Here is a 26914-nt window from a genome sequence, read left to right on the forward strand (position 1 = left end):
CCCGGCCGACCGTGTGGCCCGCTCGCTTGTGAAATACGTTATATGCTTATGCTGAAATACAAATGAGTGATTACGCCCGGGCGACAAATGGGCGAGGGCTGCTTAGCATCACGCGGCCGGGGGTGCAGCTATTTGCTCAGGTAAATACTCGTTTCACTCCCCAAACATCGTCATAATTTGCAACACACCATCTTCCTTATACATCACGTTTTCAAAACTCAAACTATCCAGAATACTTTCATACGCCCGGGGGCGCATGTCAGCTTCATAAGCAACAATGGCACGCTCCAATGCCGCAGCATCATCCTGTGCATAATACCCGTCGCCTTTACCACCCAACTCAGTCATGATGTGCTCGAACAGCACCTTAGCATCCATCATAGCATGGTTCACACCCTCTCCATTCGGTGTCGTCACATGCGCTGCATCGCCGAGTACCACAACCCCCGGCGTGCGGGTCCAAAACTTCTCGCCCATCTCTCCGTGTCTCAACGCGGCAGGCAAGAAGAGGTCCTTGTCGAGTCGATAAAGAGGCCAAGGACGCCAGGGTCCTTCAGCATCCGCCACAAAGGCCCGAAGGTGCGGAGCCCAGTTCGCATAAAGTCTGTTCATCGTTTCCCGCGCCTTGGCCATATCGTTCACATCAGCCTCACCACCAGGTTGTGTGAATGTCTCGGGTGTCTCAACGCCCATGTACACGCGGTACGACCGGTCAGACATTTGCTGGACACACAATGCTAGACCAGCACCCATGGCAATCGAGTTCCCGGCACCGACCATCTCGAGCGCAGCGCCGTATTGCGGATTGTCTTGTGATATCCGGCCCTCGATGAACATCTTGCCCGAGTACTGGGGCTTCGCAGGAGTGATCTATACCAACTCGTTAGCACTGGGTCTATCAAGTTGACAGTGAACACAACAGACTCACCAATTGTCGCACCTTACTCCACGCCCCATCAGACCCAACAATAAGTCTGAATCCGCTCTCACTCGATCCATCGTTGAAACGGAGTATCCAATCCGCCGCCGAGGCAGGACCATCACCCCCAGACGACAGTCCACGCTCAACACTACCAAGCACCTTACCCCATCTCACTCGATTCTCAGGAATAGAACCCAACAACAATTTGCGCAACTGCAACCGATCAATTTCGGGACGATCATTGCCCTCGCCAGCAGAAATGCGATTCTGTCCTTGCGAATCCTGCATCAAGATCGTCGTCGCGTCTCGACGAGCCAGCTTCTCAAAGCCAGACGATAGACCTGCGAGTTTGAGGGCTGCTTGCCCGCCTTCGACTGTAAGGTCTAGCGTTCCACCTTGGAAACGAGTTGTTGTTTCGGGACCTTCATCGCGTTCAAAGACTGTATAATCAATTTCGGCGCGTTCGAGGAGTCGTGCGAATGTTAGGCCGCAGGGTCCGCCGCCTACAATGGCTATTGGGGCTGGTTTGGAGGGTGCCATTGTGGTGTGGAAGTGTCTTGATGGAGCTTTTTGAATGGAGCGGAGGGCGCTGACAAGGCGTCTGCTTGTTTGGTGCATACTCTGCTGGTGAAAATGAAACTTGGGAAGCTATACTTTTGTCCGCTTGTGGTGGAGTCGGAAGACAAATGGAGGTAATTAGACCTGGGGCTTACACCGCGTCTTTATATGTACTTTTAACATGCTGCTTATGCTCCTCGGCTTTTAGGGCGTACAAAATAGGTCTTCAACTGCTGATTTTTCAATTGTCGGTGTTTAATATCTGATGTTGAGTGCTTCGGGAGTTAGTAATCCCCGTCAGCTACTACATAGGGGAAACATTCGGGGATTAGAAATTCCCGAGATATAGCCCTATCTGCCCCATAGCTTGGAATGCCTAAGTGAGGCTGAGCCCAACAAGGCAGTCCACAGGTCCGTAGATCCTACGTTCTCTATGAAGTACTTGGGACAAAAAAGTGGAAAAAATATTTCTTCGTCAGCGACGATAGAGCAAAGCAGATTAACCAGTTGTCGATTTTGGTCAAGCCTTCTCCGCAGAGTCCTGTTCAACCTTGAAAATCATCCCAACCAGAATTTAGACTTTGGTGGGCAAAAGAACGAATTTGTCGTTCTTGAAAGATAAGGAACCCCATTCGGACCTTGAAACGCCTTGATGAAGGCTTCTCTCATATCATCTTTATCTTTTTGTGGAAGTTTCGAAGCCTCTATAGGTGGAGCAACACCAGCACATTGTGGTGCAATGACCTCCCCCTTTATTCCTGTTAGACATGTGTCTCTTTGCACAGCATCCACAATTGCGACTGCAGCAACCACCAAGATCAGAACATTCCCGAATCAGCTCCTCTCGCATAAAGCATGTACTCTTGTCCCGCATCCGATCATAATTTGCCTTCAAAATCCTATCAATCATAATTTCTGATGGGAAAAGTTCATGTTCTTGGCGGTGATATAGCACTTGGAGCTCAGTATCATTAGACTCTATGTTTGCGGCCTTCTGTAACGCGTTGATCTTATGTCGCATCGCTTCTTCGCGCTGTACTGTTTCACAGATTACGCGCTTGGCGAGGATCACGTTTCTCAGTACCGTGGGGTAATATCTATGTTTTCCTATGTCGATCAAGCTTTCCTCATTCACCGAGGGATAACCCATGGTCTAACCCCAATAAGTAAGTTAGCTACAGACAGAAGTGGAACAGATTCTGCACAGTCACCTACCGCAATAGTAGTAGAAAAGATATCTTTGATCAAGGAAGATTAAGTTACATAGACGTGAAGCAGATATATATGAATAGAAATGCGAATGTGAGCAGTGCATGATGCGATTAAGTTTTGACTTTTTTATTCGACCGCCGCCACAACTAGCTATCAGAGCCTTTTTTTTTTATGACGGAGCTCAATAGTAGCCTTTTAGTAGCCAATGACGTAAGCCGTAAGCCGTAACGTATCACTAATATTAAGTCTATCGTTATAGTAAGCCTAGAAACATGAGGCTCGATCATTCTATTGGCTATTATGAATATGACTTTCAACAAAATCAAATGGTCGATCTATGGAACGATGCATCCTGATATGCGCCAACGCCTAGTGATTTCTGTCGTTCACGAGCCTCTCTTCCGATATCAGCTATTCTAATATCAATCTAGTACCCTTGATTGATTACTATATCACTAATAACCATAAGAGCTTATGGTTATTCGGTAGTGTTAGATCCCCGTTGAGTCTCTATTAGCCAAAAATGAAGTATCGCACCTATCATGCTTGACGCCCTCTATGAGCCCCGCGCTGAAAAGCCTGGCCTATACGTCGAAGGAATGGCTATGTTTCTATGGGATGGCTAGACGAAAAAGAAAGCCCAGCATAAAGCCAAAGAATAGAACCCTCACTTACAAGATTTCCACCAGCATAAGCTATCTGATTTTTGGTCATATCGTCTTGTATCTATTAATGAACCCGGATGCGATAAAAGGATTGGATATAAGTGGCCGGACAGCGCTCGGCGTGACACCAGTCCAAGTGTCAATTGCATCGTGTGTAATGGCTTGGGTGGAGTAATGACTTTCAATAATTCGTTGATCGTCAGGGTTATCGATCCCGCAGGTGGATCTCTTATACCAACCAAGAAATATTAGCTTTGAGGTATTTCAGTTCTCTCTACATACCATGGTTGCACAATTTGTACAGATAGGCACACTACTGTAGTGATGATCGACCGCTACGTTACACGTTACACAGGATTCAATAAAACTTGCTCCCGAACATCGCGATTCGCAGCCCCTTGCTTCACATCATAATATATATAGGTCGCCCTTTCCGTCCATATCTACCAAGGACCATTCCATTCGCGGTTACAAGAGAATCAACCATGCGGCTTACACTCCTTCTGGTTACCCTCCAAGCTGGCCTTTTGATGGCCCAGCCATCTAACTCCGGCTGTGAAGGAGGCTGTCCCAACAAATACGAGTGCCTACGGGGCTCTCTTTGCAATGATCCCTACGGCTGCGCTCCGGATTCATTAAAACCGTATTACTCCTGTGTCAGGACGGGAACGTACCAGCCATCTGATTCCGGCTGTGGAGGAGGCTGTCCCGAGCTATACGAGTGCCAGCGGCGAGGCTCTCTTTGCAATGATCCCTACGGCTGCACCCCTGGTCAAGGAGAGTCGTATTACACCTGCGTCCAGACGGTGAAATACTGTGAGGATCCCCATGGCTGTCCCGGATGAGCCAATCAAGGATTTCACCTCGTTGATCCCACAATCTGTAAGGCATGATCTTTTCTGATATAGCCTTGTCACGCGTGCTTACCAGTGATAACCAGGTTTTTCTAAATTAATTCAAAGACGGGTGGCGGTCCCATTAAGAAGGAATGGAGTTCATTAGGCCTCCCAGTCTACGTTATGTCTCGGTCTAATATGTCAACATATATGTGTGCGATTCTCGCACTAGTTAATTAACTAAGCGCGTGTGCCTGAATCTTATAGCAACCTCATTCCAAAAGTTTATTCCTGCTAAGAGAACTTCATGTTTGCCGCTCTTGTATCAATTCATCTGATATATCAGATTGACCTGGTGATCTTCCTGAGTCTCAAGAGGAACTGCAAACAACAACCTCTAGGCTAAGTTCAACACTTACATTCCCTCCGAAACCGAAGTCATTATATCCGTCTTCACTTCTGGGGTTAGACATGGTTGCAAGAGGAGAGGTCAGATATCTTATCGCTTCTCTCGCACAAAGCCAAGGCATGTTCGCAAGTGGGTCATCTTCTGTCCGGTTATCATTTGGGCGATATCTATTTGTACGCTTATTGGACCTATCTGTGTTAGTACTCTTGTCAGACGTGTGAAAAAGTTACAAGAGAGCGGAGAGAGCTCTGACTCAGATCCGTTAGGTGTGTGGGGTATTTGAATATGTTACTGTTCTTATATAAACCCGATATGTAACCTGCTCTTCTTCTACCGCTCTTTGACTCTCATAACAACCGCTATATCATCAGCATTGACCCTCATTCCGCAAAACTTCCTCTGGAAGGCTTGTCTGTAGCGATTTTCCCTAAGAACAACTCCCAATAGGCGCTCGAGCCCAAGACCAGTCTTTTGAATATAGTGTACACTACGGCCTTATTGTTGATATTGAGACGCCATTCTATGAAGGAGTGGTACAGCTTGATGGGTCCTAGAGCAGCGGTACGGTCTTTGGTCGATGTTGGGTTGTGTTTGGATTCAGGTTCGAATATAGGCGGGAAGAGCTAGGCTATGATCACGTAGCCAAAAAGGGCTGCTGAAGTATCTGGGGATATTGTACCCTGCCCCATTCGGTCGAACTCTCAGGGCTGATCTACAACGTCAGTCTAATATGGGCTGTTGCTCATATTTGCGCACGATCAAACGCCTGGAGATCTGCCAGCTTACTTGGCTGGCCCAGGGATACGTAGGCAGACAATAGGAACGATTGAAGGCGGAAGCGCAGAGAACTACAATAACCATGGAAAGAGGAAAAGAAACCATATTGGCCTACCATAGATAGCAGAAGCTAGGACTTCGTCATGTAAGATGCAAATGAAGACCAACGGCTGCGAATGAAAAGGAAGAAGGTTAGGATGTTTGGTGGATCAAGCCACAATCGCCAGATCTTCCCCACCTTTTCGAGAACTCTATTTAGAACATTCTTAAGGGATTTACAGTATTTTGCAGTGATCCGGGAAACCCAATACATTCTTAGACACGACACGGTCATGCGAGGATTGTCCCTGACATAACTGTTGTTATTCAAAGGAAGACTAATTCTTATCATTTCAGAGGTATACAAAGAGGCTATATATACAACGTGAAGTCCAAGTTGGTTGTAAATCAACCTGGTTCTTCCTATACATAAAGCAGGAATTGATTCCGATATTGCTGCTTCATTCCTGAACGGCAACAGACTCAAATCACAACAATAACCCAACTGTTCGTCAAGGAATACTTTTGACTATTTCACCCATATTATACGTCTTGCTGTCTGATAAAGGACCACCCGATGCGAAAGCTGTATCATGTCTGCACAATCGAGCCCTAGCGTAATTGGCGCATTCTTCCAGTAGTGCCTTGGGGATGCTGTACATTGCTCTATGTTCCTAGAGCTTTGTAGTAATCTGCATCGTGCGTCGTTCAACCCTGATAAGTTTTCTCCACCTGTTGTTCGGTCGGCTGGTCTTCCCGGGTCCTTTTGCCAGCTTCTTGAGTTTATGGTCACCCTGAATGTCTCGTCGAAGGTCATTTCCAGCCCAGGTACCTAATGGGCATTACTTCCCCGACAAGTTCTATAGCGAGGTTTTGATTAGCTTGTTAATATTGATGGTGGAGGGAGATTCAATGCTGACATTCGGGGGCGATCCGTTGACCGAAACTCACGGTCTTGATGAAGGCCAGTCCTAGTTCAAGTATGTCTGGCTTCCAGGGCTCAGAGCTCGGCATCATTATCAGCCGTAGCCACTGAAAGCCATAGCATTCCTTGTGGCTGCACAACGTCTGAGCAACATCTGCTTCCAGGAAATTGGTCCCAAGGAGGCCGTCGAACATGAATCTGCCATGGCAGAGTGCGCATCCGGTGGCCGGATTAATACGTGGGCTCTCACGTAGATTTCATCCCGAAGTACACCTTTCTTGACGAGATGTTCGCACCTTTTGGCAAGCCCGCGTACCACGTAATATGTTTCAACAATTTTCTCGGCCCTGAGCAATCGAGGCTTGGCTCGTTAGACATTTAGGCCAACTGTGGTTATTATATAATATCAGGATATAAGGTCTATAATATATTATTCAAATGCAATATGCTGATGAGGTCGTTATAAGATGCTTGGGGGTGAGAAGAGAAGTGCGTGGAAAGGACTTTGGGCCGCTTTATTTATATTTCAGAGCACGGCGTACTACAGACCTGGTGCCGCGATTTCACAAACGTATATTAGTCATCGGTATTACCACGGTTTTTGGTCAATTAACACGCACTTTATCAACCCCACTACGGGGTAGATTTTTTATTTCAACGTGAGTGGAGTCTACTTCAATGATTACTTTCAATTTCTTTTTATTGGCCTTCAACGTGGAATTGATTCATTTACACTAGTGCCTGATTTCCTGTGGTCATAAGAAGTTAATGTTACACCTTTGTATAGTACCCATCTCATACCGTATTAACATCTTTGTCGTCAATTTGGCTATATTTGGTGAGGGCATTGTAATTCAATTTGACAATGGATCAACACATACTCTAGGTAGACCCTTTCAGCCTAAGTGGATCTTCAATGGAGTAGATCAATGGATCTGCCTAGGTTCAGCAACCCTGCTATTAAACGCATAACTTCAATAAACAAAAAATGTACACAATCAGTATGGAGTATGCAAAATATATATCACCTTATTTTTAAGCGGAATGGAAATAAAACCATTTTAACTAACATATAGGCCCAGATTTTACCACAGGTAGCATAATTAATGTCTATATGCCCTAGTGATCATGTAAACCACATGACTGACTCCCGAGGTCCAATACTGGAAGTAACGGATCAAACCTCGGACGTATATCGTGCACATTGACACATATTATGCCGTGATCCACGGTCCGCACGTGGACCGTCGATCAACCCTTAAGGCTGAGCATAAAAATGTGCACGAAAACCTCCGACCCACGGATCGCGGATCCTCGAACGGAAATTTTCTTCGACTCGGATTCGGAGTGCCGTTGTGCCGCTTGCCCCACATTTGACTTTGAGTCACAAGGACGTTGAACGGGCCTCGGTGCTAGCTTCGGTGATTCGTAAATGCCCGAATGAGGAGATAAGCTTAGTTCCAGCAAAAAATGTCTCTGCTTTAAGCAATTACCTGTGCACATGCATAGGGATGAGGGATAGGATAAGCATAACGCTCAGTTTGTTTGTATATTAGTCATGACCGAAGAGGTTACCCGCTTAGGTAATGATGATCCCTTCAGCCTTCATGTGGGCTCGTGGGATCGTAGAACCTAGGGCTGATTACTGATCGAATCTTATTATTACTTATCTCTTCGGTATACTTCCATCCTCATACTCTTGAGCTGTATTAGGAAGTTGATCGTGGTCCACGAGTGTTATACTGGTGCACCCAAACTTCCCAAGCTCACAGCTCCAGACCTGCGATGACATGCTCTAAGAAGTATACTATTTGTAGATGTTTATTCACCATCCATCCATGTTTACTCAGTCTCGGTCACCAGGGCTAGTTGGCCGAAGGGCGGTGGTTGATGTCATGATCTGTCAAGAAGTGGGTCGGGGTTCGGAAACAAACGACAGCAAACGCCGAGTGACGAGCCGCACGATTGCGGCGCCGAACGACCGGGACGTCAGTGGCACCGGATATACCAGGGAATCCATGCTCAAGCTCCTCGTGGCTGCATCTGGGCCTGCCGATGGGTTTATCGGCCTGATGATTAGATCAGAGGATGATAACCATAATGCGAATTGCCCAAATGAGGTGTTTCGTATTCGCCTTTCTAACGTGAGAATGCAAATTGAGCCAAGCGGGCGGGTTTCATGAATCATAAACCATAAACCCACAATGGGTCAATTATAGAATATTTCTTTTACCTAGTGGGGGGGAAGGGAGAATACGAGCAGTTTCGTATTTGGTTGGCTAGCAGAAATAAAGTATAAGATTATTCTTTCATTTGCTACGTGGTTCCTCCTTACATAGGCTGCCTAATACTGGAGTGGAGACAACGTTGGGAGAAGACGGACGAAATGGAAGGAAAAATGGAAATATAGGGCGCGGGCTCTAAACCGATTAGGAAATTGGGCTGAAAATGGATTCCACCGCGAGACAACAATCCACTGCGAACCATGATTTGCGATCGCCGTTGACTATTTTCTAGGCGGTCACCTAGCCAAGCCTTGAGGCTTGGCTGAATAGGCAGTAAATTAGGCATTCCATGGTGAGACATGTCGGTTATAGAATGTCAAGCGCAGCTTGGCAGGCAAGTCATAGCGAGCTACACCGTAGAATGATGAATTCATTATGTATTTCTACATCATCCCTCTCGCCCCTCTCTGCGCCCTGCAAGGAGCACGACGCGGATTGGGGGAGACAAGGCAGACAGGTAAGAATGGCCAAGATAGCCAAGATCGGCCAACATGACAGGGGTTTAGATAGAGGGTTGTGACTGGCCCCCGCGCAAGTCACAGCCCCCCTAACTGCCAATAATTGTTAGGCATCTTGGTTTCCTGGGGAATGCTGGTCCTTTCACAGCCGCATGGGTCATACAGATACGGAGTCATGGTCCGTGTGGTGTATAATTGCTGTATTGAGTAAATGGCGTATTCCCCAAATTGGTCATATTGATCGACAATTTAGAGCTTAGAGCACCCTTGGGAAAGATTGTCAATAAGGTGTGAAAGTGTGATTATTGATGGGTGATTGGAAATCACGCCCAAGAGTATCGAAGTCATAATCGGCATTAACAGAGTCCGCGGTGTTCAATGTCCGCGGTTGTTCCGTGGACCGGAGCTGAAGTATTGGTCATCCGAGAGTGGGTCCAGGGTCTTGAACGGGTCTTGCGGGAAGAGAGGAAAAATTTGCGAGACGGACTTAACCGATGAGTCAGGTTGGATCCGTCTTAACTGCGAGATAGCTCAATTCCCTTACAATTGCAATTAATGGAAACCCAATAAGAGTAAAAAAAAAGTATAGTCATGATGAGTGTCAATTGACTCAAGGTAGCGGTGTAGGCAGAGAGTATCTGAGCACCTGAGCACCTGCATGGCACCTGGGCATGTAATTCGTAATCGGTTGACAAAACAAAAAAAAGCCCCCGCTGAATAATGCTCGGGCTCGGATCCACTCGCGCATAAACATGAGTGGGGATCGCCCTCCGATCGGGGTCCCGGACTTTAGCAGAACGGATACACGGGAGAGCGAGAAAAAAAAAATTATAAGCAGATTGGATTTTAAAAAGTCACTCCGTCCCCGGTGGAATGAGAAAAAAAAACACAACTGATCTACATATAACATCAACGTGAAAAATCATCCTTACTCCAGACATCTACTCGGTCTACTATCAACCACTATCAGCCTATCTACGCATCCTTATCCACATCACAACGGATCTGATTTACGTGATTGACATTACCGCCTGCACTACCACACCGCCTGCTCCGATCATCGCCTGTGACTGGATGAACACACGATTGAGTCACTACCTTGGCAGAACGAGTCATACCCTTTATAGCTCTAAATAGTCCTACTGCCCACCATGACTTCTTCCCCAATCAACCCTCCCAAGGATACTTCCTTTGCCTCTGCCGCCTCCCCCTACTTCACATCTGTCCACCGCCGCCGGCAACAAAAGAAGATGAGCATCACACAAACATACTACCTCGCCCATACCGCCCGCAAGAAGCTCACTCGTGAGGCTTCCCGGGCGGATCACGACCTCCGATTGCTGGTCGGCCACGCCAACCTCCTCGACTCTCTTATGCTAGACCTTGCCGACGCCGAGCGGGAACAAGAACGGTGGTTCAACCAGACTGTCAGCGGTGCCACCAAGGCTCAAGAAGAGTCTCGACACATTCAATGGGCCTCGACCGTGGTCGAAGAGCCCGAGGAGGATTGGGAAGCAGAAGACGCCTCGGACCTGGATTCCGACCTCAGTGACAGCGACGAAGAGGACTCTGACTTCGAGGAAGCCGGCTTTGCCATTAATGTTCCCGTCCGTCGCCGCACACCTACTCCCGTCGCTCCCATTGAGCCCACACTCGTGGAGGACGAGGATGACGACACAGACAGCGACTTTGAATACGATGAGGACGAGGACCTGGGTGAGCTCAGTTTGACTCGGTCGCCTTCGCGCCAGTCTCCACCGGAGCTCCTCGCGGACTCAGATGGCGAGTCCGAAGAAGAGGTTCTCCCCCTTCCCCGCCTCAACCTACCTTGGAGGCATTCGATGAGAAGGGGGCCAATACCACCGCAATCCCGCTGGCGGGTGAGGACCAGTCCCATCTGTTCGAGACAGGGTATTTTGTTTCACAAGATCAGACTATTATTGAGGCATACTGATTTAAGTTCGGTCTTGCCATGTCTTCTTTCTTGTATACCATATGCCTTGATTTCTGTGATACCCTGATGCTTGTTCATGACGACCGGGCTGGCCATTTGAAGCGATGATCTATTTATTTACCATTTACGGCGTTTGGATTTTATACGGTCGCATTTACACATCTCATCTCTGCTACCATGAGTAGCCTCATGTCTCCCATTTCTTTTACTTTTTCTCTTTTTTTTTCTTTTTCTTTTTTTTTTCCCCTTTGGCATGAATTGTGGACCATTGGGCAGCTCTCCCTAACAGGTTGAGACTACCCAAGTGGGGGACAGGAAACAAAAATTGTGATCCCAACCAGATGTACATAGACGGGGTAATCCTCCGTACACAAATCCAACATATTCAATATGGACTTATCTCTCAGTAATCTTAACGTAGAAAGCCTTGTATGCCTTGAACTCCACTTGTGCCAACCACACTGGCTACATGGTGCATGTGACTTGTCGATCGGCCTGAGCGCAGCCTCACCGCTGGATAGATCACCGCCAAGAAACGATAGTCTCCGATCAGCGCGGCTAAGTCGGCATAGTCGGTCCGCTACGGCTACTAGTGTCGTGAAGGGTTTGTCTAGGGCAAATTATTGGTGGGGTCCATGCAGGACCGTTCTGTCGTACTCGCTTTCCCAAGATCTACTGCGAGGAGTAGAATTGAATTGAGGGGAAGTACGGAGTATACAATGAGATGTCAGATTGGCATCCATAATCCATCTAATCTACGGAGTATTGTCTATCTACAAAGACTAAAAACCCGGAAAGAATAGGGCCCCGCACAGACATAGAGGAGAGATCCGGGATCTGCATACTTATTTTTCAGGCGTCGCTGCGGTCCCTTATCTGGCATTCTTTTCCAGTTAGCGTGTCCCGTGGCCCTCCTTGACACACTGTGCCGCCGAAGTTCCTAGTCAATTCGGTGGGGTATTTGACTCAGATCACCGGACTACGTGCATTTTACTTGCATTCCGCTATACCCGCATGGGTTCGGGTGTTTTATTACCCCATGGAGATGGGTTAAGGATGAGTACCACCTGGGCGCCTGCACCTGGGCGTCTTCTTAGATTGATCTGGCTGCTTTCCTCCAAGGTTGTAGACGTACTGTATACTGTATTCTGCCCTACGTCGGCTTTCTTGCCTATCAAGGTTACCTACTCGTTAAGTTTAAACTTAACTATATTTCTTTTGGCATGTCAACGGGCCAATTGTGTCAATGGAACTTGACATGAAGAGCTACCTGTGGAGAGCAGATCAAGGTACCTGGATTTGACAGCTTCAAGGCTAGCCATAGCTCCAGATGCATAGTGCTAATGAGTCCCCGTAACTCTACAATGTATTTCCCAGTCACATGCGCATGGGTTCATGTTTACCATGACGCCTAAGGCACAAGATACTATCGATAAGTGTTCACCGCCTACTACATCGGGGCCAAGCCCCTCGCTGCAAGCGTCACTTCCATACTACTTTCCATCCTAAGAGCTCACCCGAAACATTTACCTCGTGCCTGAGATGCAGCTCATTCTCATTCCTCAACCCCCTGACAGGTCTCCCCGCATCATATGACCTGACCCCAAGATCTCCAACCGTGCTCAACCGAGACATACCACTCCATTCAAACCCATCCCTATTCATCCGATCACCCGATACCAAATGAAGGGCGACAAAAGAAAAGCTTAAATTCCAGAAAACAAGAAACAGACCACTCAATCAACCACCTGGTCATTTACCCGAGATTATTATCCACCTGGATTACCGGACCGATTCCCAACTCGTCCATAGAAGCCGACCTATTATCCCCCCCCCCCCCGCACGATGTCGGGCCCTCCATCACCGAAGCCCTCCTTTGAGTCCGATGATCGTCCCGGTTCTAGGGCGAGCATGGCCCATTCGTCGGTCACCCAGAGCCCTGGCGGAATCTCATTCGGAGAAGAGCCGCGGGCGCGCAGTCCGCGTCGGAAATCGATACAGTTTAACGTTGGCGCGGCGGAAGCGCAACTTCCTTCTCGATCGTTGAGTTTCAAGGATAAGCGGCGATCACAAGGCGATAACACGCCGATCAGAGATGTCGAAGTGGAGAGGGAGCAGAGGCCGTTGTCTGTTAGTCGCGGTTTATCTCCGCCACCGCCGAAGTATGTTTTCAATGTTTCCAAATCTTCTTTACTCTTTCCTTTCCACCATTCCTCGACCCTTTCCTAGTTCATTCTGTCGGGCGGCATTGAGCTTGTGGGCTAATTCTTCATGGATAGGACTTATGAGCGCGGCGTCTCGTTTGATACCTTTGATAATCGGGATGCGGCGGATTTCTCTTTGACTATGAATTACAAGCATAAAGGGTACCAGAGTACACGGCGGAGTCGGACGTTTCTCTGCGGGACCGATCAGAATGATTATTCCGAGTTTGCGCTGGAATGGCTTCTGGATGAGCTCGTCGATGATGGAGATGAGATTGTTTGTCTCCGTGCTGTGGAAAAGGATTCGCGCATGGCTAGTGATGCAGCGATTGAGGCGAGGAAGTACCACCAGGAAGCAGAGCGACTGTTCGAGCAAGTTATACAGAAGAATAGTCAGGATGAGAAGGCGATCAGTTTGGTTCTGGAGCTGGCCGTGGGTAAAGTGGAAGATATTATCCAGAGGATGGTGAGTTCTGATCCCAGTGCTACTTTCTGACCATTCTAACATGACCCAGATCCGCATATATGAGCCTGTTATGCTGGTTGTTGGAACTCGTGGTCGCAATTTGAAGGGTGTTCACAGTCTACTTCCCGGATCCGTGTCCAAGTACTGTCTCCAGCAATCGCCAATCCCGGTGATTGTCGTGCGCCCATCACCAAAGCGCGAGAAGAAAAAGAAGAAACGCCGCGCAGATCCCACCCGTCGGAGCTATAACCATATCTTGGAAATGAGCGAGCAGCGAGGTGGCCGCATCTTCGATACTAGTTCTAGCACTGAGAGCAGTGCCTCGAGGCTGCCTGATGAGGAGGCTGCTGTTGCAGAGGCACTAGGTCTTCCTGCGACTTATTCTCACGGTAACTCGCGGAGCTCTCTGTCCGTCTCGGACCGTAGCAGTCTGAGCCACGAAGAACCCGACACACCGCCAGTTCCATATTCTCTGGACTCCGTCATCATGAAGAGCCCCCTAAACGGAAGTCCCGCTAGCTCGGAGGAGAGTGTTGTTACTACCGAGGAGACGAAGAGATCGCCCTCACCTTATCCAAGAGGTGAAACACCTTCCCCTGGTCCTGATCAAGAGCAGAGTTCAAGTTCATCAGATGAGACACCTTCAGCAGAGATAGAGAAAGAGTTTCCAATAATCGAGACCACACCCGGTGAATCGTCAGAGCCCAATCCTCGAGTCTCAATTCCCGTCATTGAAGTGTCCGACAACCATGAACCGGAGACTCCACCACCAACAACTGAGTAAATCGCAATTACTCATACATCAACCCACCATATTTAATCCATTCTCTGTCTGTCTTATTCTCAGAAGCATTCGGCATACTTTCATCCATGCAAAGCAACTTGAACCAAAAGTGCATTGTGTACAAGGTCCATACTATTCGGCCTGATTATACCCTTCAGCGTGCAAATACCCATTTCTGGTCCTTTTCTGTCCTGTCCTGTCTCTGCTCTACATACACCTACTCATCTCCCATCTTTATACCTTCATAGCCATCAATATTATCCCCGTTGGAGTACATGGCAAAAGTCCAAGTTTGACTATATACCAATAATTTCATCTGTACGTCTTGAAAAGAAAGATAGTGTTGAAATTTGAAAAATAAACTTGATATTAATCACATGGTATAGAAGAGAAGAAAATCCAAACATCAAGAACTAGCCACTTCCCCATCCATATGGATCTACCTACCAAAGCCAGAGTAACTAGAGAGAAACAGAATACAGAATATCCAGTAACTACCCTAGTCGGATCTCTTAATCCTAACTTCCACTCCTTACTGATACCAAAGCAAAAAGAACAAGGAAAGAAATAGTGGAAAGATGTGAAAATTGTACACTATGAAGAGGTTCGAATTCGCACCTGAAAGAGAAAAAGGAAGAAAACCGACCCAGTCGGAACATGCAAGGTGAGATTTGAATCGAGACTGCGGGGTGCTTTTATAGCTGCCACGCAGATGGAGAGCAAAGGGAAACATGAGCATGAAGAGCATAAGGGTCTCATTCAAACAAGGGGGAGGAAAATGGAAATCGAAAAGGGAAATCTTTTGTTGTGCCAAGTGAAAAAGAAAATGGAAAACGTTGATCATTACTCCTAAGGAATCTATGCTGCGTTCTCGCCATCCTTCGATGGGGTTTTTGAGGGTCGGCGCTCGGCCGCGGGCTGCGACTTGGTAAGGACGGGGGAGGTGTGGGCGGATGGGGGCGAAGTGGCCAGGTTGTCCTTGTCTTCCAGAGCGGCGAGGGCACTGAAAGCGTTCATGGAAGAGGCGGCTTCCTTGTCCTCCTTCTTGCCGGCAGGAGGAGTACCAGTACGGCTGCTAGCAGCACTGTCATCACTGCCGCGAACGAGGTTGCCACCCGGGCCCAGGTTCTTACGGCCGCTGCTGCTTCGAGAGCCGAGCATGCTCGACGGGCCGAAGGACATGGGCTGGTTGGGGTTGCGAGTAGTACGCAGACGGCGCAGGTCGTCGCTGCCAACCTTGCTGGAGGCGTAGTCGGTAGGGGGAGCTTGTTGGCCGTATCCGAAGCCGCGGGCATCACCGCGACCCATCTGGGGACGACCACCACCGCCACCGCGGTTGGCCTGCTGGCGCATCTTCTCTTGCTCAGCGGCTTGCTGGGCGCGAGCAGCCTGGATATATAGTTAGTATCGGAGATCTAATGAATCGGATAAGACTGCTGTATAACGTACCTCCTCACGAATCTGCTGGATGGTCTTGGGACCCTTGTCGGCGTCCTTGGAGTTCCAGCGCTTAGCACGCAGATCAATAATATCCTGGTAAATCTAGTTAGCTTGATTCCATGTGTAACATAAACAGATAAGCAAAGACATACCATAAGCATGAAACGCAGACGGCTGGGCAGGTTGGGTGTCTCAACCATGAGGTTAATGCGAGCGAAGTAAGCATCCATCATGGCAGGGCCCTTCTCAGAGGCATCCAGGCTGGCACCGATGGTGCGCAGGAGACTGGTCAAGCTCTCCACCTCAGCCTCATCAGGCATACCCTCGTAATCGACAAGCTTCTTCACACACTCGTGCATGATACGCTCAGTCAGCATGCCAAGCTTGTACAGCTCACCAATGAACTTCACGAGACCGAGACCACGACGCTTGGCAGCTGCAGCAATGTAGTATTCATCGGACAGCATCTGAGTCTCCTCTGAGGAGCCCTCGGGCTTCTCAGGCAGGTTGACCTTCCAACCACGCTCGAACTCCTCCTGACAGCGGTTGAGCAGGTACTTGCGGAAGAGACTGCCACCAGCAACAACGTTGCCGTTCTTATCACGAATGTTCTCATCCTTGATATCGGCACTCATGCTCTCGAGCATGGCCTTAGCGAATTTAGCGTACATAGGAGCCCAGTGAGCTTCATCAGTAGCCTTCTCGAATGTGAGCTGAATGACTTGACGGAGAGTGCGGCCATCAGATTCGTCCTTAGACTGTGAAACGATGTCGAGAATCTGGACGGAGATACGATCGAAGTTCTCGGGGGTCATCTTGTTGAGAGCAGACTTGACCTTGCGCTGCACAACGTCGGGAGCCATATAACCTGCTTGACCTCCAGGAGTGGGGCCAGAGGGGGCCTGTCCGATACTACGAGGCTTCCATCCGGTAGAAGAGGTTTGAATGGCCTCCAGCTTCATACCAGCAGTAAGAGGCATAGACTTGTCGTTCTCTCCCTCCCTCTTGGGGTTCTTGCCACCACGCTTGCTGTCCGCGCGGACGCCCTTGCTAGAACCACCACGACCACTAGGGGACATGGGCATGGAACTGGAGTGTTGGCGAATCATGTTAGAACCCATGCCGCTGCCCATACGAGGAGGGAATTGTTGGAATTGACGGCCAGTAGTGTTGACGGGCATGCCACCGCGACCACCAGGGTTAATCATGCCAATTCCCATTTGGAATCCCTGGTTGCTGGCGTTGCGAGAGGGTTGACGGCTGCTCATGGGAGTGCGAGCGGACTGAGTAGGGTCGCCAACGGTCTCCCGGATACGGCTGTCCCAGTCGACAGACGGCTTGTCCTTGTAAGCAGCCTGGAATTGGAGCAGGAAATCACGCTCATAACGGAACCGGCGGCTATCCGAGCTCAGGGCCAGGTTGGGAGCCGTGACAGAGGATGGGTAGACAACCTTGGCCAGGTCCTCGAGGAACTTGGCATTCTGCAAAGACTTCATGGCAGCGCTGGGCTCGGTAGGCTCAGTAGGCTTGGGAGTATCCAGCTTCAGGGCCGCAGGCTTCTTGGCAGTAGCACTGGCGGGCTTACCAGGAGGTCCCATGGACATGTCAGACGAAACAGGAGTAGCGGCACCGCTGTCAGCAGGGGTCGACGACTCGGTAGCGGCCAAACCACCCTTCTTAAGGGAGGCAAAGAGGTCATCACTGGTAGCAGCCTCACCCTTGGCGCGGGCATTCTCACGGGCAAGCTCGCGCTCCTCAGCCTCAGCCTCAGCCTTCTTCATGTTGGCCTCGTAGGCCTCACGGTCCTCACGTTCCTTACGCTCGTCAGCCTCCTTCTTCTCCTGCTTCTTGCGGTAGTAATCCTCCTCAGCGGCACGCTCCTTAGCCTCAATCTCAGCCATCTCACGCTCAATGGCATCGAAGTCGGGCTCGTCGTCATCCGCAGGGGGAGCAGGGGCGGGCGCCTTCTTGGGCTCCTCAGCAGCAGGAGCAGGGGTTTCAGCAGCAGGAACAGCAGCGGCAGCGTCGGCAGCAGCAGCGGGAGCAGCCTTGTCCTTCAAGCTCAATTCTTGCAGGGCAGCGGCAGCGGAATCGGCGTCGGCGGTCTTCTTCTCCTCCTCGACCTTCTTGGGCTCCTCGGTGGCCTTGCGAGTGGCCTCCTCGGCCTGGCGCTTCTGAGCGGCCTCATCCTCCTGGATCTTCTGGCGAACAGCATCCTTGAGTTCCTGCTTCTTCTCCTCATCAGTCTTGGCACCAGCCTTGCTGTCAGTGCGAGCGTGGTCAGAGGCGCTGGCAGTCCGGGGAGGTGGGGTTGCTGTAGGAGTGGCAACCTTCACCGGAGAAGGAGTAGCACGAGCGGGGGAAGCAGGGGAACCGAATGCCTTCACAACACCACTGTTGGGGTCCTTGATGACAATAGGGCTCTTCTTGGCGGAAGGAATGATAAAGTTGGGCTTCGCAGGAGCGGGGCTGTTAGAAGATCTGCTGCCAGTGTGAGTGTGAGCAGTAGCCGGAGCACCAGCAGGCGCCGGCTGGCCGAGGCTCGAGCCAGGTCGATCAGTAGACATTTGAGAAGGAGTGCGCGAGAGAGGAGTAGACTGCTGTGGGGGTTGAACAGGGTACTGGCCCTGCATATAGCCGGGAGCCTGGGGGTTGTAGGGCATGCCAGGACGGGGTTGGGGCGACGGAGGAGTCATGTATTGCATCTGTCCTCCCATACCGTAGGCCGGGTTATAGTAACCATAATTGGGGTCGTAAGGAGGGTAGCCCTGTCCATTTTTACATAATGTTAGATAACGTTCAAAATTGCCACTTTGGGGTGTGAGATCCAGAGGGGTTGGGAGAGGACCCGGGATGGCCTGTCTCCCTCCCCGAATGTTCTTGGAAATGCCACGCCGGGCGGAATTTTTAAAATGACGAAAGGGTGGGTTTCTCACAGTTTGGGGGGCCCATGTGCTGTCCATAGCCGTAGGGCTGGGGCGGCATCTGTGGGTGGGCCATTGGAACCTGGTTCATCTGGGGAGTGGTGGGGTGGGCGTTAGCCAGCGCCGGGCTGCGGCTGGCTTGGTGCGGCGAGTTCGGGAAGGGGGCTGCGAGGGGACGACCTTGGTTGGGGCCATGGAACTGAGGGCCCATGTTGGGACCACCGCGGGGTGCGTTGTGAGGTTGGCGGTAGCTGGGGCCGGGCGAGTAGGGCATCTGTCCCTGGTATCCGGACTGAGAGTATCCACGACCGCGGCCACCCTGAGGGTAGCCACCGCGTCCAGGACCACCACCCATGTGGTTGCTCATATCACTGTGGGTGGACTGAGAGGATTCGCGACGCAAATGTTGGGGACCGGGACCGAGAGGAGCCTGTGAAGTTGGGCGCAACTATGTAAGTGACTGGGTTAAAACGTGGGGGGAATTTCGGGATAAGGAAGAAGAAGCAATGATCGCATCCACGTTTTCATGCGCATCGTCATGCACCAGAATTTTTTGTTCTTCTTTCTCTCTCTCCGTGTCTCAACCCTGGGAAAATAGTCATGGACTAGAAAGGAGGTATCTCAACTTACGTTGTTATCACCAGTCTCACCGAAGCTTCCAAAGTTGGGGACGTTCCCTTGTGCCTGGTAAGTGGATGGGGGACGACCACCACTGGAGGCGGGCTGTGGGATGGGAGACGGGGAGGTCTGCGGTGAGGTCACACGCGGGTTTGTCGACGGGGCACCCAGGCCAGACTGCGACTGGTTGGAAGCGAGAACGGCAGGATTGCCCATGTTTGGAGAGCTCTGCTGGTTGGCGAAACCGAACTGAAGGCTGTTGGGACGGCTAGCAGGGCCGCCGTTGGGCATGTATCCGGAGGTGCCGGCAGAGGTGATGGTCACCGAAGGCTTTCGGGAGTGATCACCTTGAGAAGCAGGAGCCGTTGGGGCGCCATTGACGATGGTCACACCCGAGGCAGCCTGCTGAGCGGGTTGGGTTTGCATGGGTTTGCCGTTCACAGGAGATACGGAAGTCGACTTCCCATGTTGCGCAGAGCCACCCACAGTGACGGGAGCGGCGGACGAGTCCGTCGCAGACTTCTTTGTAGCGTTGGCGTAGGACTTAGCTGGCGCCGGGGCAGTCGCAGCCAGGGGGGTTGCGGCGGGCTTGGGAGAGGTGGAAGCGGTGCTCTGTCCTTGTTGAACGCCCGACTGAGAAGGGATCGAGCTCATTAGACAGGTTGGTAGTCACGTTAAATCACGCGATGAGGTCGAAAGGGGGAACTCGTAGGGAAGGTGACGGTGATGTCAAGGTGTGAAAGAGGCTTCGTCAAGGCCGCATCCAATCCTGGGGCGAACGTATTAAGATTTGTTTTCAAAAAGAAAAAAAAAGTCAAATCAACCGAGTGAAATGACGACCACAAAAGAACGCAGCTTAAAAAAACAAAGCAACGTGTGGTCCACAAGGGTTGGGTTTGGATTGTTCAACACAAATTGTGTGGGTGTGGGAAGGAGAAAATTCCAAAAGGAAAAAAGTTGTTTCGGTGGGAAAAAAAAAATATGTGGTTCGGGTTTGTGGACGAACACAAACCTCTTTGAATCTCAACTCACCTGTTGAAAGAGAAGGAAAAGAAGATGAAGGATTCACAAGAGAATCCTTTCGAGGAATACAAGGAGAAAAAAAGAGGAAAGAATATGGAGGGGAAGTTATTATGCGCATCTACAAACTCCGCCACCATGACATCTGCGATGTAATCTATAGCCCTGGCCCCATACAGAAGTACGATTCGATATTTACAATCACTAGTTTTATTCATTTAACTTCATAATTTATGACTACCGTTGGATATGCACGATCATCGCAAAGCGTGACAACAATACTAAGAAAATATCAAACAATGAAGTGGATCTTTAACAGTACTGGTACACCCCGTAGATAGGCCCCCTCTCGCCACTGGACTTACTGGACTTACTGGACTTAACCGGACATGAGGCTATAGCCATACTAACCGAAATAAGCCATTTAGGGACACGAAAGTTTTTGAGTCATAGTCTTTGTCATAGATGACTCCTAAGGGATAATCTATCGAAGGGGTAGATGCATTCCTAGGATCGACTTTCATCCCGACTTCCGCACCTTGCAGCTGCGTAACCTTTTCCTCCACCTGCAGGCCTAATTCTTCCGACTGGATTGGCTCGGCCATGCTCTCCACCCTCGGCTATTAGATTCAATGTGTTTACGGAACGTGTGGGGAAGATTCAAAGAAAATGGGAGGTTTCGCAGGAGCCTCCGAGCTTTTAATTAAAAGCAAAGCCGTATAAATAACACTCATTCCCATAAAGGGATCCATTCATACGAGCAAAATAAAAAACAAAGGCTCCACCTTCTATGTCCAAGGTTTCTCCCTGGAATGTTGAAGCTTTTGCACCAGGCTTTACACCAGTCAGTGTCGGTTGCGATTTAGTTGTATCGGTCATATCCGGTGGTTCGGGACGTATAGTCAGAGGAACCCGAGGAATCATTGTCGGGACCCAGCCAGCCAGAGGTCCATTTACCACTGGTGCGACGGGTCGCGCGAGACCCGCGCGACCCTAGATCCTCATCATCGACAACGTCGAAGGAGTTGTCACTTTTGTTCTTTCGCAGCGGGGCACCATATGCGAGATCGTCATTTTCACCATCATCACGCTGGATCGCTTGCTCCTCCCGGGCCAGTGTCGACCGGAGATAATCCAGGACCTCTCTCTGGTGGGAAATGTACTGCGCCTTATCGATGCCGGTCATGGATTGGATCTGGCGCTGGAGCAGAGTGCCACTGGCTGAGAGTTCCTCCTGGTGGGCCTCACGCGATTTGCCAGGAGATGTCACTGATCCAAGTGCAGAACTGAGGGCGGAATACCAATCTCCTGTGTTTGTGGCTGCTGCCGCAGTGGGGAGGTTGAACCGCGACAGTAGGGACTGCGCGTATGCGGCTGGTCCTGATGGGGGCGGTGGAGCTTCCTGCTGTGGGGGAAGACCTAGCACCTTTGTCCGGATCAAATCCATAGCCTGGTAGAAGTATTGCAGGCCAAGTGCCTTGGCTCGCTCATGGCCGCGACCGATAAGCTCCTCAATCTCATGCTCGTGGTGGGCCAGGAATGGATCAACGTAATCTTGGTAGAGAAGACGGGCGCCTTGAGTCTGAGGGAGGACGAGATAACACATGAAGAACAGTCTGATCCAGCTGTAGAATGGGAACCTGCGATTTGTAAGCAGATGAAGCTACCGGAGACTGATGCCAGAGCATACCATCCAATAATGAAGACTGTCCAGGATTCTGCCAGCAGAATCACAGAGAGAACCACCCAATACATCAGCCATGGTGCCAGTTGTGAGGGATCGGAGGAGCGGAGAGCTTTGTAGGATGCAAAGACGGGGAATAGGATGGTAATGACGGAGCTATTGGATAATTTAGCAACGTTAGAATAAAATAGAATTTACAGCCTCATGAGCTCCTGGACTCATACTCACGACAACAAGTCCGCAAAGATTCCAAACATGGTGGCGTGTAAGCTTCCGGGCGATCAAAAGTCACGAGGGGTCGATAAGCGGAGTTCAATTAAGTAGCTTTCCCCTCCAACCACAGGCTGAAGGGCTATAAGCAGAAAAGCGAAGTCAACCCGGTGTATAGGAAACCCGAAATCTCCCTGAGCCGTAAGAGCAATAACCAAAGGAAAAGAGGCGTGTGGAGGGAGTGAGATGAAAGGAGAGAAAAAAAAAGTGTCCACTACGTAGGCATCCATATCAGCTGAAGCATGACCCGCAACGGCTAAAAAAGTCAACGGTTCGTCTTGACGTCACGAACCAAAACATGGGACCTAAGAGCTCAGGAACTCTGTTACTACTGATACCAGATTCCTCTATAAGTAAATCCTTTAAGTTATCAACTTCACATCATCTTGTATCTCTTGGCTTGCCCTCATGTGCTCTCCTTAAGATCTAGAAATCGACCAGTGGGTAACCGATCGGCCCAATCATCCGATGCCCAAGGTTTTGGATGACTACCGAGCAAGGGGCGCTCTTCCCCCGCTATATCTTACAACCATCTTCACCGCGTCTTTGAATTGTGGAGTTGACTTGCAGTACAACCTGCACCCTGAATCTGATCTCCTCCAATCCCTGCAACTCAGCTGCGGCACCTCGGCATCTCCGCTATGTGTATCGCTTTGATCTCCACTGCTCACCCGGACTATTCATTGATCGTCATCGATAATAGAGATGTACGTGGGCCCACTGAAGCGATGTCCTGCATACTGACTAGGTCTAGGAGTTTCTCCACCGGCCGACTTCAGAGCCAAACTGGTGGCCAGAGCCTTTTTCGAATGTGCTTGGATCACGCGACCTAGCACGGTCAACCCATGGCACGTGGATGGGAGTGACAAAAGAAGGAAAACTGGCTGTCCTCACCAATTACCGCGAAGACAAAGCATGTCAAGCCATCGGTCAATATAGTCGTGGTGTCATTGTGAACAACTGGCTGACCAGCCCGTCGAACGAGCGACATACGACTCACAGCTTTGTGCAGTCCATGGTAGCCAGCGAAGAGGCGAAAAAAGTGGGCGGATTTAGCCTGGTATGTGGCTACTTAAATGAACCATTGGCCGTTGTCTCCAACCGTTCTTCCGACATGGACCAGATCGCCTGGGTCGCGGCAGAAAAGAACCAAACAAGAGGACTGAGCAATACGGCCTTTAATGACCGATCATGGCCGAAGATCATTAATGGTGAAAAGCTCATGGACTCTGCGATTCATTCTCATGCTCAAGCTCAAGAAGACGAGGACGCTCTGATTGAACGATTACTCCAGGTGCTCAGCACCGATACTTTACCTCGACTATCAGGGGACGAGGCCAATACAATTGACACTTACATTCAGCACCTACGGAAGAGTATTTTTGTTCCCGTCATTGGAAAAACAGACGATATCAACCGAGACGCAGAAGAGACTGCCGCAGCGCAGGTTGAAGACGAAGAAAACAAGCCACCAACCAACGGAGCACTAGGGCCAGACTACAATAGCGGACCATATGGAACTCAAAGACAGACTGTTCTCCTCGCCCAACGTGACGGGCGGGTACGATATTTCGAGCGGACATTATGGGACAGGAATGTGAGGGCTGTACCCACTGGACAAGGCGATCGGTCTTTCGAGTTTCATATCGAGCAATAGTGCGTGTCATGATTCAACTTGACTCGTAGATTGACTGTGCTAAGATATGACGACATTGCATGGTAAGGGGGGCTAAGGATATTCATAACGAGGCCGACTTTTGCCATGCTGGAATATTTTCCCTGTTTTTATTCTAACTGGGATGATATCTCAATCTACATATATTATTGAAATGAGTCCATCGTGTTTTGTGTTAGCATAGGCTTTAACGATCATGGTACGGAGTTGATGCTCCGCCGTGTTTCATCTTGAGCGCCGCTCATCTACTTGGGGCTTTTCAGTTCGGCCATCACCCCAACACGGAATGGTCAAGCCCACTCTTGTCCCGGAATAATTTACGATGCTGATTCTGCTTGATTTTCCACCCATACATATTGCTTCCGATCGCGCGCCGTAGAATGACCGAAATGACCCTGAACCCCTGTGGACCCTATTGTCAAATTCCACCCCACTCTGCGGAGCCTCGCCTAAGTCTTTCAATTCTTTTCTGCCTCGATAGAACCGACATTAGCAGGGAAATTAGATTAAACTATGGTCAGCAAATCCTTTCGGGCCGTTCGTGCTAGATCCTATGGCTCCAATCTCATTCCAGGGCGCTTCTAGCTCAGACATTGGGTCCCTCGCCCCGCAGAAAATATACAGGTCTACTTCCCGGGTTAACCTCCGTCGGAACACCTACCGTGACGAGTCTGTGAATGGGTTCGGTGAATCCTGTCAGAGTGGTCTGGAACGTAGAATCCACTTGTATCAGATGTTGTGGTAGCCTGGGCCGAGTCCAATAGAAAGCCTTGATTGATGCCCCTGACATGAAGGTTAACGGGTATATAACATGGTCCAGTGCACATACATGACTTAAAATTTGTTTCTTGTTGTATACCTTCTTTTCTTTCCAATATCGAGACTGGTTCTTGATCTGTCATTCTTTTTTTCATTCATTCTCTCGTTCGACAAGCTCAACAGTCATTCTCTTCTTTTTTTCTCGATCAAAATGAGACTTACAAACTTGGTTCTGGCCGCCAGCGCCGCTGGTCTGGCTTCTGCGTACCCCCGCTCAAGGGAGGTTATGCCCAAGCGCAGCGCTGATGTGAAGAAGCGCTCTTCCGGCTTCACTTGTATGTTTTATGTCTGATATACACAGGTTTAAGGGATTATGAACTGATGACTTGCAGGGGTTGGTGTCAGTGAGTCTGGTGCAGAGTTTGGTTCCGCTATTCCTGGAACCTTGGGTACGGACTATACCTGGCCCACCACATCCAAGATTCAGGTTCTGCGGGATGCTGGTATGAACATCTTCCGCGTTCCTTTCTTGATGGAGCGTCTGGTGCCCGACAGCATGACTGGTACCCCGGCTACCACATACCTGGCCGATCTCAAGTCTGTAAGTAACATATCATGCTACAATGCTTCTGTTTATCATCTCCAGTCTCTAATGCGAATTGGTACAGACTGTCAAGTTCATTACCGACAGCGGTGCTTATGCGGTTCTTGATCCCCACAACTACGGAAGATAGTAAGTGAAGTTCACTAGAGATTATCAAATATGTATATACTGACTGGATTTCTAGCTCTGGAAGTATCATCGAGTCGACCGCCAACTTCAAGACCTTCTGGAAGACCGTCGCTGCTGAGTTTGCTGACAACGACCTGGTCATCTTCGATACCAGTAAGGCTAATCTAATGCACATACCTATTGCATAGACTAATACCTCTTCTCTAGACAACGAGTACCACGACATGGACCAGACTCTCGTTTTGGACCTGAACCAGGCCGCCATCGACGGTATCCGTGCCGCCGGCGCTACCACCCAGTACATCTTCGCCGAGGGTAACGCCTACTCCGGCGCCTGGTCGTGGACTACCTACAACGACAACTTGAGCGGTCTGACGGATTCCGAGGACAAGCTCGTCTACGAGATGCACCAGTACCTCGACTCAGACAGCTCCGGTACCTCCGAGACCTGTGTCAGCACCACCATCGGCAAGGAGCGCCTGGAGGAGGCCACCGCCTGGTTGAAGACGAACGGCAAGAAGGGTTTCATTGGCGAGTTCGCTGGTGGTGTCAACTCTGACTGCGAGACTGCCGTCGAGGGCATGCTCGCTTACATGAGCGAGAACAGCGACGTCTGGATGGGTGCTGAGTGGTGGTCTGCCGGTCCCTGGTGGGGAACTTACATGTACAGCTTGGAGCCTACTGATGGTACCGCTTACTCGACTTACCTTCCCATCCTGGAGAAGTACTTCGTCAGTGGCACTACCTCTACCTCTACCTCTACCTCTACCTCGACCTCGACCTCGACCTCGGCTGCCGTGGCCGCCACTACATCGGCCTCGTCTTCTTCCTCGTCTAGCTCCACTTCGTCTGCCTCTTCGACCTCGACCGCCCTGGAGGTCACCACCACCCCCAACAGCCAAGTCCAGGTCCCCAGTCCCTCCGTCGATGCCGTCACCACCTCGGCTCCTAGTGCCTCTGCTGCCTCCGTCGCTCCCGCCAGTGAGCCAACCACCCTGTCCACTGTCTCCCTCTACGTTCCTCCCGCTGCATCCACTGCCACCACCTTTGCCATCGCCCCGTCCTCCATCCAGTCGTCTGCCAGCGCTCCCTCCTCTACTGGAGCTCTCGTTGCTCACTACTACCAGTGCGGTGGTATCAACTGGACCGGTGGCACCACTTGCGAGTCTCCCTACACTTGCAAGGTGCAGAACCCTTACTACTACCAGTGCGTTTAAGGGACTTTGATGATTTGCCGATATAAACGGGGCATGGGGAGTGTAGCTGTGATGGATTGGTGAAAACTTTCTACTCTGAA

At 50.1% G+C, this 26914-nt stretch overlaps 9 protein-coding genes across 9 annotated transcripts; 5 read left to right on the top strand and 4 right to left on the bottom strand.

Moving 5' to 3' along the window:
* Window positions 1-153: 153 nt before the first annotated feature.
* Window positions 154-1462, bottom strand: N7503_000905 (FAD-dependent oxidoreductase; the record flags this gene model as incomplete). Its single annotated transcript, XM_057060466.1, has 2 exons — window positions 154-870; window positions 929-1462. 2 exons carry the CDS (start codon window positions 1460-1462, stop codon window positions 154-156), a joined length of 1251 nt encoding a protein of 416 aa, XP_056927389.1.
* Window positions 1463-3842: 2380 nt separating this feature from the next.
* Window positions 3843-4202, top strand: N7503_000906 (uncharacterized protein; the record flags this gene model as incomplete). The annotated part of the gene is made up of 1 exon (XM_057060467.1): window positions 3843-4202. The coding sequence occupies one exon, from the start codon at window positions 3843-3845 to the stop codon at window positions 4200-4202; it is 360 nt and encodes a 119-aa protein (XP_056927390.1).
* A 6035-nt stretch (window positions 4203-10237) lies between these two features.
* N7503_000907 (uncharacterized protein) lies at window positions 10238-11040 on the top strand (the record flags this gene model as incomplete). The annotated part of the gene is made up of 2 exons (XM_057060468.1): window positions 10238-10966; window positions 11020-11040. The coding sequence occupies 2 exons, from the start codon at window positions 10238-10240 to the stop codon at window positions 11038-11040; spliced, it is 750 nt and encodes a 249-aa protein (XP_056927391.1).
* Window positions 11041-12885: 1845 nt separating this feature from the next.
* On the top strand, window positions 12886-14494 carry N7503_000908 (universal stress protein; the record flags this gene model as incomplete). Its single annotated transcript, XM_057060469.1, has 3 exons — window positions 12886-13202; window positions 13320-13710; window positions 13760-14494. The coding sequence occupies 3 exons, from the start codon at window positions 12886-12888 to the stop codon at window positions 14492-14494; spliced, it is 1443 nt and encodes a 480-aa protein (XP_056927392.1).
* Window positions 14495-15352: 858 nt separating this feature from the next.
* Window positions 15353-18597, bottom strand: N7503_000909 (putative eukaryotic translation initiation factor subunit eIF-4F; the record flags this gene model as incomplete). The annotated part of the gene is made up of 3 exons (XM_057060470.1): window positions 15353-15883; window positions 15944-16027; window positions 16087-18597. The coding sequence occupies 3 exons, from the start codon at window positions 18595-18597 to the stop codon at window positions 15353-15355; spliced, it is 3126 nt and encodes a 1041-aa protein (XP_056927393.1).
* Window positions 18598-18664: 67 nt separating this feature from the next.
* On the bottom strand, window positions 18665-20130 carry N7503_000910 (MIF4-like type 1/2/3; the record flags this gene model as incomplete). Its single annotated transcript, XM_057060471.1, has 3 exons — window positions 18665-18702; window positions 18871-19288; window positions 19489-20130. The coding sequence occupies 3 exons, from the start codon at window positions 20128-20130 to the stop codon at window positions 18665-18667; spliced, it is 1098 nt and encodes a 365-aa protein (XP_056927394.1).
* Window positions 20131-21353: 1223 nt separating this feature from the next.
* N7503_000911 (HVA22/TB2/DP1 family protein) lies at window positions 21354-22551 on the bottom strand. The gene is made up of 3 exons (XM_057060472.1): window positions 22409-22551; window positions 22187-22336; window positions 21354-22136 (listed from the first exon to the last, which is right to left on the bottom strand). The coding sequence occupies exons 1-3, from the start codon at window positions 22435-22437 to the stop codon at window positions 21359-21361; spliced, it is 957 nt and encodes a 318-aa protein (XP_056927395.1). The 5' UTR covers window positions 22438-22551; the 3' UTR covers window positions 21354-21358.
* A 379-nt stretch (window positions 22552-22930) lies between these two features.
* N7503_000912 (NRDE family protein) lies at window positions 22931-24107 on the top strand (the record flags this gene model as incomplete). The annotated part of the gene is made up of 2 exons (XM_057060473.1): window positions 22931-23157; window positions 23205-24107. The coding sequence occupies exons 1-2, from the start codon at window positions 23092-23094 to the stop codon at window positions 24105-24107; spliced, it is 969 nt and encodes a 322-aa protein (XP_056927396.1). The 5' UTR covers window positions 22931-23091.
* A 988-nt stretch (window positions 24108-25095) lies between these two features.
* egl3 (putative extracellular endoglucanase/cellulase) lies at window positions 25096-26834 on the top strand (the record flags this gene model as incomplete). The annotated part of the gene is made up of 5 exons (XM_057060474.1): window positions 25096-25219; window positions 25277-25485; window positions 25553-25617; window positions 25673-25770; window positions 25825-26834. 5 exons carry the CDS (start codon window positions 25096-25098, stop codon window positions 26832-26834), a joined length of 1506 nt encoding a protein of 501 aa, XP_056927397.1.
* Window positions 26835-26914: the final 80 nt, after the last annotated feature.

Source organism: Penicillium pulvis (assembly GCF_028828015.1).
Source record: "Penicillium pulvis strain IBT 33274 chromosome Unknown contig_10_segment0_segment0, whole genome shotgun sequence".
Classification (NCBI taxonomy): domain Eukaryota; kingdom Fungi; phylum Ascomycota; class Eurotiomycetes; order Eurotiales; family Aspergillaceae; genus Penicillium; species Penicillium pulvis.